Raw genomic sequence first — 14,238 nt, 5'->3', positions numbered from 1 at the left:
TCGCTGATGTCATCAGTGACAATGTTATGTTGGTCTGAGGCTATATAAGATGTGGGTCTCAGGCTATATATAAGAAAAAAATCATAACAGATAGAGAACCATGTTCTTCCAGTGACCTCCAGTCACCAGGTCAAAGCCAGTACCGATTAAGCAAAAGCATACCTCAGTGTCCGCCTTGACGTCCACGTTGACTGGTCGCAGGCTGTAGATGTCGCGGGTGCGCCTCTGGTAGGTGGCGAACCTGCGACACATCAACCTCCGAGCTGCCCAGATTTCTGAAACAGGAGAGGGAGAGAAACGTGTGTGAGTTCAGTTTGCCTGTTTGTCTGTGGTGCAAAACGACAGAAAGACAAAAACTGACGACGACGAAGAAACAAAGCCTATCCACCTTATTTTTGAATGCCCCACTGTAAAAAAGAATCGTGGGTACAAGGTCCGGTTTAACGTGACTCATTGTTGCCGCTTGCCATTTCCTTTGTTATACTCTGGCTGCAGACCCGAATTATAAACCGGAAGCTGGAGTCCGTTATAAAAGTTATAAATATAGTCACGTTATAAACAACTAACCAACGCTGGAGGTCCGTATGGAAACTCGAAATGTGTGTTACTCGAAATGGTTAAAAGTTAAATCAATTTGGTGGCGTTTTACTGCCATGTAACATAGCTAGCTAGCCGCTAAATTAGCCACAGTTAGTAGCCGACTACCCACAATGCATTACGTTATCCCAGCACCCGAACGACACGGCTGTAGAGCAGAATGGCTCTGCTGTAAAAGGGTAAAATCCTCATAGACGTTTTTTTTTCGGGGGCTGGGGGGTTATCTAAATTGGTTACAACGGAAATAGAACCCATAGTTAACGTAAGGCAAAATGGCCGCCAAAAATAAGGTGGATAGAGGGTATGCACGTGATGTCACAGAGGCAGAAGTCACTGTGGGGTCACGCCCACTGAGTCACAGCAAGACTGAGCTTGAATGCAGTAATCAGCCTAGACACCTGCTGCTCAGGGAGGAATTTGACACTCATTTTGACACTCGTTCCCGAATGAGGGGGCGTGTTCCAGTGGGTGTGCATACCCTCTATTAAATTTGGTCTTTTTCTTGGTGGGGGGGGGGGGGGGGGGGGGCTTTCCCTTTTAAAAATCCTCACTCAAGACCAAGAGATTGCAAAGTGAGTCTGCAAAGTAATCAATCAGCCTTAGATGAATGGAATAGCAATAGCACCACAAAACTCCATGACTGATTCATTCATTGCTCACATTTGGATGTGTCTTGGAAAGCATGTTATAAAATAAGCGTATTGTTATTTATGAGACAGATCCACTGACCTTGCAGAGTAGATTCTTCAGCGGCGGGGGTGGCTGTGGGGGGAGGGGATGGCTCCTCCCTCTCCTTTTCTGCTGTGGGAGGGGCGGGGGATGGCTCCTCCCTCTCCTTTTCTGCTGTGGGAGGGGCGGGGGATGGCTCCTCCCTCTCCTTTTCTGCTGTGGGAGGGGCGGGGGATGGCTCCTCCCTCTCCTTTTCTGCTGTGGGAGGGGCGGGGGATGGCTCCTCCCTCTCCTTTTCTGCTGTGGGAGGGGCGGGGGATGGCTCCTCCCTCTCCTTTTCTGCTGTGGGAGGGGCGGGGGATGGCTCCTCCCTCTCCTTTTCTGCTGTGGGAGGGGCGGGGGATGGCTCCTCCCTCTCCTTTTCTGCTGTGGGAGGGGCGGGGGATGGCTCCTCCCTCTCCTTTTCTGCTGTGGGAGGGGCGGGAGATGGCTCCTCCCTCTCCTTTTCTGCTGTGGGAGGGGCGGGGGATGGCTCCTCCCTCTCCTTTTCTGCTGTGAGAGGGGCGGGGGATGGCTCCTCCCTCTCCTTTTCTGCTGTGGGAGGGGCGGGGGATGGCTCCTCCCTCTCCTTTTCTGCTGTGGGAGGGGCGGGAGATGGCTCCTCCCTCTCCTTTTCTGCTGTGGGAGGGGCAGGGGATGGCTCCTCCCTCTCCTTTTCTGCTGTGGGAGGGGCGGGGGATGGCTCCTCCCTCTCCTTTTCTGCTGTGGGAGGGGCGGGGGATGGCTCCTCCCTCTCCTTTTCTGCTGTGAGAGGGGCGGGGGATGGCTCCTCCCTCTCCTTTTCTGCTGTGGGAGGGGCGGGGGATGGCTCCTCCCTCTCCTTTTCTGCTGTGGGAGGGGCGGGGGATGGCTCCTCCCTCTCCTTTTCTGCTGTGAGAGGGGCGGGGGATGGCTCCTCCCTCTCCTTTTCTGCTGTGGGAGGGGCGGGGGATGGCTCCTCCCTCTCCTTTTCTGCTGTGAGAGGGGCGGGGGATGGCTCCTCCCTCTCCTTTTCTGCTGTGGGAGGGGCGGGGGATGGCTCCTCCCTCTCCTTTTCTGCTGTGGGAGGGGCGGGGGATGGCTCCTCCCTCTCCTTTTCTGCTGTGGGAGGGGCGGGAGATGGCTCCTCCCTCTCCTTTTCTGCTGTGGGAGGGGCGGGGGATGGCTCCTCCCTCTCCTTTTCTGCTGTGGGAGGGGCGGGGGATGGCTCCTCCCTCTCCTTTTCTGCTGTGAGAGGGGCGGGGGATGGCTCCTCCCTCTCCTTTTCTGCTGTGGGAGGGGCGGGGGATGGCTCCTCCCTCTCCTTTTCTGCTGTGGGAGGGGTGGGGGATGGCTCCTCCCTCTCCTTTTCTGCTGTGGGAGGGGCGGGGGATGGCTCCTCCCTCTCCTTTTCTGCTGTGGGAGGGGCGGGGGATGGCTCCTCCCTCTCCTTTTCTGCTGTGGGAGGGGCGGGGGAGGGCACCGTCTCCGGGGCAGCGGCAACTGTCTCTGTGGGAGGAGGTGTCTCCGCCTTGACGTCCAGAGTGACAGGCACGGGGGCCTGGGCGACGGGCGTTGCCTGAAGGAGACAAGATTTGTATCTCTTGAGGGGCATACTTGTACATTTGATTTGTGAAGATATTATTATGTCGTGAAAATGTAAATGCATGACAATTGCAGTCACAAGACTGATTGACATTGTTAGTCCCCCTGCCAGAAGCTACAGGCCTTGTGTCCTGATAGGGAAAAAGTAACATGGTGCAAATATACAGGATTCAAATAACATCTTATCTCTAAAGACAAGTGCAGCAAGAGAAAGAGAGCTAGCTAATACACAAGTATACTATCAGAATAACTATACTCTTAAAAAAGTTTAAGATCTACATATAGAGATTTAAGCAACAAATACGAAAAGAAAGAAATGTACAGTATACTACCCACATTGCCAATACAGTAGAACCATTCTAGTTCTTTACCCCTAACTATGTGTACAGGTTTAAACAGGTCTTCATTCATAAAAGGGCATATGTCTCGTGTCTGAATGGCTGTAACGTGTCTTTACCTTGTCTAATACGACTCCCCGGATGGCTGGCAGACCCTGAGGCTTGTTCAGGCTGGCAGGGATGAACTGGAAGGCCAGGAGGAACTCCCTGTTATATACAGCCTGGATGGGCGCTGCTGCCTGGGCGACGGGCGTTGCCTGAAGGAGACAAGATTTTAATTAATCCTGTGGTACATACATAAGTATGTCGTGACTTTACTTTCTGAGGCACACATAACTATTAATTAATCCTGTAGTACATACATAAGTATGTCGTCACTTTACTTCTTGAGGCACATAACTATTAATTAATACATAATGATATAGTCACTTTAATTTGTGAGGCACAACACTATTAACTCATACATGTGGTTCTTGGCATATAGAGGCTACAAGCCATACATCCAGTGTTTGAGGTCTGTGGGATAGATGCACAGTGAATACAATGTCAGAGAATGGGTTTGAGCTGGTCTGGTTCGGGGCTAGCGAGTAAGTGAGTCCATCCCCCTACCTGGGTGATCTTGCTGAGGCAGCTGGTGTCAAAGGGTCGGCTCTCGGTGGAGATGGGCACCATGTTCCAGCCCTTCCGGCCACCAGGGCCTCCGGCTGACTCCTTCTTGGAGAGGAGAACATGCCGGACCTTCATCTGCTCCCTGTGCTCGTCCAGCTCGGCGTCTTTGTGGATCTGGTCGATGGTCTTGGGGCCCGCCTCACCTCGCCTGGGCACCCAGTTGCACTGGGGTTGGAGAGAGATGGTGAGTACAGGGTAGGTATTCATGAGAGCTTGGCAGTACTCGCTTACCTAAAACAAGTCTGAAAAGCTACTTTCCCCGATCCTGATGCTTTTCCTCAAGTCTTTCTTTCACTTGCATCTAATGTGTTGTTGTTGTTTCAATACACTTTATTTGAAGGCTGTAAATTGAGTACTGTAATGTTATTTGGGTTTTAAATGACAGTAACTTGTAGCTTCACCTTAGAATGCATTAGGACGTTTTTTTTTAATTAGAAGAATGAAAAATGCATATTGTGAATCATGAAAATATCTCAAAATAGTCTGGTCTGGCTTAATGTTCCAAATAATTATTGTCAGGTTCTAGAGCTGACCTAAACTGCCTATAGTATGCCATGATTTATGAGAAAATATTGTTTTGTGAAAAGTTGTAATAAAAGGGCAACATCGGCTAATAACCCCCACTATGGTGTGGTGAGTATGAGGGCGACCAGAGAGATTCCAATTACCAACAAGCGTTGGTAAACAGGAGAGTGTTTGGTGAGTGACAAAGTGCGAAATGGATTCATAGTATTCTCACATGCATTTGTTACAAATAAGGTGCATTGCCCTCGACACTAATGGCTGTGGTCAATTGACTACGGCCATTTTAATACAACCACATGTCCTTTAACTGCAAACAACTGTTGCTGGCCAGCCAACATCGCTGTGAGGAGACGCAATGAAGCAGCACAAGAGACCAAGACACCCCAATTCATTCTTATGTCACTAGACCTCACTGGTAAGTTAGCAAAAACATGGACTTCTTTTCAGAAGACTGGTAGAGTAAGCTAGGGTTGAACTCAAGCCTACCCGTCGAATGTCCACCACGTCCTGCAGCATGAAGCGGATCCTGGAGGAGATTTTCCTCTCCTTGATGATCCTCTCCATCTGGTTGAAGTACTGGTCCATCTGAGCCTAAAGACAAACCAAGACGCTTTGGTGAGCGTACGTTTCATTGTGTTCAATTTGCAAGCCGAAACAATGTAAACTAGTCCTGCACGATATGAGGAAAATCTGCGATGTGCGATAACATTGTTCAATATACCGATTACGATATGACTTGCGATAAATAAACAAATATTAAAGTATGCATATTAGCTATACATTTCCTATGTCTTTCTGCTTTAATAATGCTAACAAAGACCCCAAACATAGCCTATGCCCACTGAATAAAGAAATGAAATACACACTGACTCTAGCTGAAACTACACACAGCGTGTTTGGGCTTTGGCAGAGGGGCGGAGCGCACTGTTGCAAGGGGACGGTGTACGCTGAATTTACAACACAAGACAAAATGATCAGATGCTGAGTGGGAATGCATGACGCATGTAAATAAAAGCACTTTTGTTATTCATTGCGTTTCAGGCAGTCTTTGCGATGTGTTTATTGCGCATGTTCATATTGCGATGACGATGAAAATACGATTAATTGTGCAGCCCTAATGTAAACCATACTGAACGTGCCCATTCCACCACTAGACCTAACTATTTGTCAAGATCTCCTCTACAGTATGTGTGTGTTGTTGTACCTTGGCCGTCTCCAAGTCCAGGTCCTTGCCGATGGTGGACAGCAGTTTGCAGAGGCACTCCAGGGACTCCTCGTCATGGTCCTTGAGCAGCTTTCCGATGCAGGAGTGCATGATTCCCTCGGTCAACTTTTTGAGTTTGAACAGCTCAGCGATGAGCTTGATGTTGCCGAGGGAACGCCTCCTCGCCTTCTCCTTAGACTTCTCCAGCTCCTCTCTGAGCTGCTTGGTCTCGTCCTGCAGAGACAGAGAGGTCAGAGGTCAGGGAAGGGAGAGGGACAGGGTTTAAGGTTGGCTTACATTACATTTCTGGTGAATTTATCCCGACAGATATTTAACACTAAACATCAGGAAATTGAACCAAATTGGATCTTGATGTAATGGCGCAAATTCTTCCTCCCAACACACGGTCACCTTCAAATCCCTCCCACCACACTTCAAGGTTTGACCATCAACTCGACTCGACCCTCCCCCTTCAATATATTCTGACGCAAGCGCATACCCGTGAGGCAGCATCCAGCTCTTTCTGCTTCTTCTCAAAGATCTCCTCGTCATCTTCGTTCTTCTCAAACACCTTCCTGCAGCGTTTGAGTAGCAGGTGGCGGAAATTCACAGTGACTCCTGGCTCATCTGTGGTGGGAACTTTTAGCTGAGGAGAGCAGAGTAAAGGGACAGTTATTAGGGTACACAGTTGGTTAACTTGGTTGAGGACGTATAAGGGAGAAGGGGTGGCTCTCAGTTCCTTCATCTCATCACTTAATAAGTCAGTGGCTCAGAGACGTGGCACAAATTAAAGACTGGCGCATGGCAGGTAGAAGCATGCATATACATACCGTCATAAGGCAGCTGCACATGTTTGCATAGACCACTGAGAAGTTTGGCTCGGAGATGGCCTTCTCAAAGATGAGGTCTATGATCCCATTCAACCTCTCCTCTGTGTCGATGGTCAGTTCTTGCACCTGCTTCATCAGGTGCAAGAACATCTGTGGGGTCAGCTTGTTGAGGATGCTGCGCACCCGCTTGTACAGGTCCTGGGTCTTGGCAAGCTCGCTCTCCTCGGGCTCCTCTGCTCCGCGAGTGCGGGCTGGCTTTTTGGCCGAGGGCTTCCAAGCCTTCTCGGCCTTGTTTAGCTGCACGTTGTCGTTAAGCGACATAATGGTGATGATCTTCCTCTGGGGAGGCTCTTCCCTCTGGTCCTGTTGGAAACGGCGTGGCCCGCCGACACCGATCATGCCTAGAGGCTAGAAGGAGGGATGGGAGGAAGGGGTGAGACGATGAGACATTTCAGCCAAAAACATTTAAAGGAACACTCTGCCCATTTTCAACCAGCTTTGTATAATTAGAACATCAGTAGTATACCAGAAAACTGTAAACTGTTTTGAAGTCTGTCATTTAATTTGACAGTTGAGTGTTAAAGTGTGGACCAGTGACATCACTGGTCACTACACTAACAAATTAATAACTCATTAACTCAAATCAACTCTCAAACTGTAAACGGTTTTGAAGTCATTCATCTAGTTTGACAGTTATTGAGAGTTGATTTGAGTTAATGAGTTACTAATTTGAGTTAGTGTGGACCAGTGATGTCACTGTGGTTTAGCAAAATGTAAATGCATGACAATTGCAGTCACAAGACTGATTGACATTGTTAGCCCCCCTGCCAGAAGGTACAGGCCTTGTGTCCTGATAGGGAAAAGTAACATGGTGCAAATATACAGGATTCAAATAACATCTTATCTCTAAAGACAAGTGCAGCAAGAGAAAGAGAGCTAGCTAATACACAAGTATACTATCAGAATAACTATACTCTTAAAAAAGTTTAAGATCTACATATAGAGATTTAAGCAACAAATATGAAAAGAAAGAAATGTACAGTATACTACCCACATTGCCAATACAGTAGAACCATTCTAGTTCTTTACCCCTAACTATGTGTACAGGTTTAAACAGGTCTTCATTCATAAAAGGGCATGTCTCGTGTCTGAATGGCTGTAACGTGTCTTTACCTTGTCTAATACGACTTCCCGGATGGCTGGCAGACCCTGAGGCTTGTTCAGGCTGGCAGGGACGAACTGGAAGGCCAGCAGGAACTCCCTGTCATAAAGCACTGCTGCCTTGGTGATGGGCACCGCCTGGGCGATGACATGCACGGGGGCCGCTTGGGCGACTGGCATGTGTACCTGAAGGAGACAACATTTGTAGTCTTGAGGGGCATACTTGTACATTTAAGAGCAGAAATTAATTTAGGCTCACCTGCCAAAGACTGGCACACTAGAGTTTACCGGCTAGGAATAAAAGGTGTGGTCTAGCTAGAAAACCACGTAGGAGCACATGTGAAACTTGTAATGTAGCGATAGACGTCTACAATTGTTATCAAGCTGCTGAAGTTGCATTCCTTTGCTCTGAAAGAAATGAATAAAAATGTGATTCTTATTCCTTCCTCTGAAGGCAGGTGTTGACGTATCATGAGGGCAGTGTAGGATATTTAAAAAAATATTTTGGGGGCAACTTTTGCCCCCACCGTCTAAAAACTTGGGGCATTTACAACATTTTGGGGGCATTAAAAAAATAAATAATTAGTGCATAAAGTTGCTAAAGTGTAGTGTAAACAGAGATGTTTGTGTGAGTGTGTTCTTCATCGTTGTCTTCTGGCAACCAGCTTGCAGGTGCTGAGTGTGTGTTAGAGATGGAAATGAAATGAATTGGATGAAAATGAAATTATCAAAATATTGGGGCAATTTTAGCTGGATAGCTGGATGTCGATGGTGGTAATTAACACATGAATTACGGTATTAATTAATGCTAGGTGTTGATGAGGAATTAATCCATGATGATGTAACAGGTTAATATGGTCCCGCTTATGAATTTCACCAAAACACCCCATTTTCCTCTGGGAATCTCCTACTTGTGTGCTCTAGAGTTTAGTGTTTCCAAACGCACCCACCGCAGCAACGTCATTATGTGCGCATGCACGCAGCTCCGGTCACAGTCTCCTGGAAGCGATATTTTTTTTCGGGTGATGGCGATGGCTATGCGAAGGCATAACCCGCCCCTCTCTGCCTCTGATTGGCCTAGCGTCAAACTTCCATCCAAACACATTCGCTTGGCTATCCTGCATTACATCTCTTTCTACAGTCTGTGGTCAGACAGTCAGACAGACAGCAGTTACGCTTGCTAGCCTGCATGAAAGACGCCAGTGTGTTTATGTTTTTAATATAGCCATCTATGGTTTATAACGCTGCCTGCCGCTACTCTTGGCAGTGCACGTATGTAGACTATAGACAGATAATTGATCAAGGCTGATATAAAACAGGGTTATTTACAGGGAACTAATTCAGATCATTGTAACACAAGAATGACATCTGCGCAAAGATCGGCGCGGCCTGGGGTCCTTCAGGCTAGAGCGAGGTGCTCGACGCAGGTAAATGACGTGCAGCGCACAGGCCCTCTTGAGGCGTCCTTGAGGCATCCTCTCAGCCTCTGGATTGCCTTTGCCACGGGAGGGTCTGGTGAGACGAAGGAGGAGCACGGCCGGGAGTAACCCACAGAGCCTAGATCCTCCATGCACCGAAGGGCCAATACTGCGGCATAGCACTAGCTCTATTGCAGCGGATTGGGCGTTCTCGCTTACCCCTCCCGCGGGCAACGTTGCAGACAGAGTAGTAAGGCTGATCCGTGAGCGGCTTCTGGGACGCGAGTCGGGGTCTTAATTGGCCTCGGCTGGGTCTACTGGGCGAGGGTGTATGATGTTACCGAAACACCTTACGACCCCAGATAACATCACTGATGACGCGTCCCAGCGCATGCGGCAGTAGTGTATTTGAGAATATGAATACATGTATTTTATGTATTATTGTAATTTAAATATTAATCAGAGGAAACAAGGTGATGAAATTTAGAATGACAAGAAAAAATACACGTTCATATGCCTGTGCAATAGGCTAAGTAGGCCTAAATAACTGTTATACGGTTTGCAATTGTAACGTTTAATATAATGAAGTAAGATCTCACACATAACCTTTTGATTCTATATGCTGCCATCTGCCATCTCATGCTTGTTTATTGAATGATTGTTTTGCACCTGCTGCTCACGTTATGAACAAATTAATGCTTAGATGACCCTTATATCCTCAGCAGAAACTAACTGACTGCAGAGTCATTTTAATAAAGTATGAATGTTAGTTAGCTGTCCAGCAAACACTCCACTAATCGCCTATCTAGTTATAGTAATAATGCTTGTAAGTAGCCTACTTCCCCCCGCAGCATTGTGACATTGAATGAAAGTATAGGCTATATTAGGCTCGTTTGAGATGACTTCTGGCTCGCCTGGGAAGCAGGCGAGAGCAGCCGAGTGCAGTCAGTCAATCAGAGGCAGAGAGGGGCGGGTCATGCCTTCGCCTAGCCTTCGCCATCATGGGAAAAAAATGCCTCCTGGAATGTCAATGAGGGGAGTGAGACCGCGCATCATACACCAATCTATGTGTCACACAGTAAACAACTCTTGCCTCCTGAGTGTCACCACACACACACACATACACACACACCAGAAGTAACACAACGCAGTTGTAACGCACGGGTTACAATGACATAGGCATAGCCTACTTAATTAATAGTCATTCATATATGAATCAGTCTGTTCATCAAACATGCCTTTCATTAGCTGATGATGCGGTAATCGGCCTCCGTGCTCAACTTACACATCCCCACCACATTTTGGGGCTGTTTTAACTTACAGGGGTGTAGTGCCCGTAGAACGCGGGGGAACGGCGTTCCCATACTTATCCAAGGGGTGTTTTGTGTGTGTCAGTGTGTGTGTGCATGTCGAGCCAATAAAACGAGTGAAACTTGGCAACCTTATATCAGCCATATTCACTCTCTTCCTTCCTCTCTGTCTGCTCTCCTTATCATGACAACCTTCCTCTCTCACAGCATCAACTCACGGCTTGAAGAAAGAAGGAAACATTCCACCTTAACTATATTTAAGGTGGGCTGAATGATTCACACAGCATCAACTCACGGCTTGAAGAAAGAAGGAAACATTCCACCTTAACTATATTTAAGGTGGGCTGAATGATTCACACAGCATCAACTCGTGGCTTGAAGGAAAAGGAAACATTCCACCTTAACTAGCTACAGCGTGGGGGAAACCTGTTTAATAAAAGCTATACTGAAACAGCTAGGCTACTTGCTTTTTCAGCATCAACATATATATTTTTCCCCCAGTACCTCACTTTAACAAGTAAAGATGAAAAAGGCAGCCAAACATCCTTTCATTTTTCGGACCAGCTGCTAAAAAGGTACGTTTACAAGTGTAACTACGAACCTGGGATCTCTGGCTCAGACCCCATACACTGTGCAACACTTAACCACTCGAGCTAAAGGGCCAGCCCGATAGCCCGAGTGTAACCTCGCGTCACCAGGCTCTTCTCGGCGAGAAAGAGCCTGGCTCCCGCCCACAATTGATTTTGTCACCCTACTGGTTCCGGTGTTATGCCGAGAAATGCCCCCCCAGCGAGAATGCCCCCCTGCTCTATAACGAGTGAGAGCGAGCGGGGGGGGGGGGGGGGTGGGGGTTGAGTAAATCTATGAAGCCTCGTTTCCTTGTCTCATAACGAGTGAGAGCGAGCGGAGGGGTGGGGGGGGGGGGGGGGGTGGTTTGAGTTGTGAGACACAGCTCCCAACGTAGGTCAACATTAGGCTACTGTTTAAAGACTAATCTTACATAGGCTATAAGTACAGGGTACCAGATTTGGCCTAATTGCACAACAACACAACACTTGCCCTGTAACCTAAGTACAGATTTGGTACAAGTAGGCTTCTTACAGGGTAAATTCACATCATACCCTCTACTTAGCCTGTAAGTACAGAGAAATGACATGTTTTTGGAGTGTGTAACCCTCTGAAATTCTCAATGTCACTCACAAACAGCCATAAATATCAGCTGGTGACATTGAGAAGAAACGAGGCTTCATAGATTTACTCAACCCCCCCCCTTCCCCCCCGCTCGCTCTCACTCGTTATAGAGCAGGGGGGGCATTCTCGCCGGGGGGGCATTTCTCGGCATAACACCGGCCTAGAGCCCGCCCTAGACCGGATGGCAGCATTTCTAGCTCGTCAACTTTCACGTTAACTTGACAATTTGACCCAAGTATCAGAACGGCAAACAACAAAACAAAAGATGGACGTACCGAAGTTATTTTAGAAACATTGCGGATTCACAATCTCACATATTTTTAAGCCAATACAGAAGCTTTGCATCAGACAATTAATCGAGGGAAGAGACATCAAGCTAACAGCAACACAGATGTTTTTTGGCGCACTGCCTTCCGGTGTTCATTCTGGCTCCGTGGTTTACGCCCCATGACAAAAAGCGGGGTGGAAGGTGCCCAGACTAGCCCGAGTGGGAGTGAAGCCGCGCATCTCTGAGCCCTTACACAAGCAGAAACAATGTTAAAAGCATGTTTCTTTTCAACACGGTTGAATCAAAAGTTAGCGTTAATCACCCCATTGCAATTTGCATCACCAGAATTCGGCACAAAATTCTAAAAATGCCGGCCGCCGTGTCAAATGATGGTTGAGAGATTATTTAGCTGTTTGTGTTGAAACTGACCTGTGCAGGTGTTCCCCATATAGGTGCGTTCCCCCACTTCTCTAGATAGCAATACACGACGGCAGGTAAAAACCGCCGAGACTTGCCTCACCCTCCATAAAGCTAGGAGAGAGAGAGAGACCCCAGGCCTCGGGGTCACCTGTAGCCGGATTTTAAGCACCAAAATCGGCGTACATGAGCCAAGAGAGCCCCAAGCATGGACGTCACCTCGATGTGGATTTGATGGATCAAAGTCGGTCCCCATGAGCCAGGACACACCCACTGGCCTGGAGATCACGTCTACTCAGACAATTATATCATTTAACAGTTTAAGTTTCCGTATAAATCATTACAATATCGCTCCCGTGAAGTGGGGATGCATTTGGGGGTGCAAAACTCGGCCGGCCGTGGTTGCCGGGGACAGGGAGGGAGAGCACAGCGCAGCGGCTGCTTCTCTGTCCATTATTTTTTTAACGTGCGAAAAATACGGACTTGTGCAAAATAACGTCAAAAACTATCCATATTCTTGGGTACATTCAGTTTAGCAAGCTAGATTAGTTTAGCTAGCTAAGTGAGTTCAACACAACAAGCTAATGCCATTAGTTTCAAACGAGTTGAGTGTCTGCTCCTTAATGGCAAGACTGATGTAGGCTACATCAAAGCAAAGCAAAGATGGCTGTTGTGTGTAATCTAATCAAACTCACCTCGGGGTACTGCTTGACTGGTCGTCTTCTCCACAGTGGCTCTTTGAAAACGTTGGCGGACATTGCTGTGATGATATTCTAACGATGCGATGGTTGCTCTGTGCGACTGCTCTATGCGACTCCCTGGTGGTCAATGACTGTTCAAGGCTCTAACATGTTAACTTAACTCACGCGGTGAGCCAATCAGAGACCGACCCGTTAAATTCGAAATGATGCCGGGAAAATCCCCTACCCACGGTTTGCCAGATTGGCGGGATTTCCGCCCAATTAGGTTGGTTTGGGGTGCATTGTGCTGGGGGAAATGGGCTAAGCCTTGGGCGGGTTTACAGGGCAACTTGTTCCCATATCTGCATTTGTTTTTGGGCGGTTTTGTGTGCGTTTTGGTGCAGGTACTCTTGGGTTTTTTAACTAGTTTTCAAAAGCCAAACCACTGAGAGAGAGCAACTGATGGTCTTTGAAGACTCCGTCCTGTCCATAATGTAGTTAACTTTAGACCTATCAATAGTGGTTGGTTGCTGTTTTTGAACTCTGTTACAGTATGTTTTATTGTTTTTATGTTGAAAACTGTATTTCCCATGTTTGGCTGTCAGCGGTTCTGGTCACGTTTTCATTGTGACATCATCATTGATGTCATAAATCAAACATGAGTGACATCATCAGTGATGTCATAACTGTTTCCGATTGTGACATCATTCTTCATTGTGTCATCATCAGTGATATCACAAATCAATTGTGACATCTGTGATGTCATAAATCAATAGACATGAGTGACATCAGTGATGTGATAACTCTGGTGTGATAACTCTTTCTCTACGTCACAATGTGACATCAGTGATGTCATAAAGCCATAACATGTTGCGCCCATCATGGGCCATGGCACATCGTCCTTAAAGTCTCCACCCTAGAAATCGAGAATGATGTTATGATGTCATAATAATGTCCATCATCACACACTTAGTCCCTTCATCGTTCGTTCGTTTCTGATTGCTGTGGGTCTTTGCTGAGACCTTTTCCATCACCAATGTTGTAGTGGGGAAGACATGAAAAGAAAACTAATAGCAATAATAGATTTTAACAGAGGTCAAAGATAAGCACAGTTCATAGTATATTTCTGTAGGTATATAGGGCCTATATTGTAATACCACTTGTCCTGCCATTTAGTATGAGATTAGATGTTATGAATGGGGAATTATCTTGAGAACGATTAACATTTATATATTTTTCTGCTTAACCTCAAGTTCTCACCACTGCCCTCCAGTGGCTCCATAAGCAGACCTTCCAGTATGAATGTAAATATCAGCTAACAGCAGTTACCAGAGTATC

The 14,238-nt window shown here is 47.2% G+C and overlaps 1 protein-coding gene across 1 annotated transcript; it reads right to left on the bottom strand.

The window, feature by feature from the left end:
- Positions 1-251: 251 nt before the first annotated feature.
- On the bottom strand, positions 252-12,978 carry LOC310800877 (eukaryotic translation initiation factor 4 gamma 1-like; the record flags this gene model as incomplete). The annotated part of the gene is made up of 10 exons (XM_083664765.1): positions 252-275; positions 2,768-2,863; positions 3,347-3,484; positions 3,837-4,061; positions 4,908-5,012; positions 5,626-5,859; positions 6,125-6,271; positions 6,456-6,863; positions 7,629-7,802; positions 12,916-12,978. The coding sequence occupies 10 exons, from the start codon at positions 12,976-12,978 to the stop codon at positions 252-254; spliced, it is 1,614 nt and encodes a 537-aa protein (XP_083520891.1).
- Positions 12,979-14,238: the final 1,260 nt, after the last annotated feature.

Source organism: Poromitra crassiceps (genome assembly GCF_964638095.1).
Source record: "Poromitra crassiceps genome assembly, contig: HAP1_SCAFFOLD_130, whole genome shotgun sequence".
Classification (NCBI taxonomy): domain Eukaryota; kingdom Metazoa; phylum Chordata; class Actinopteri; order Beryciformes; family Melamphaidae; genus Poromitra; species Poromitra crassiceps.
This window is presented reverse-complemented; position numbering and strand designations above follow the sequence as displayed.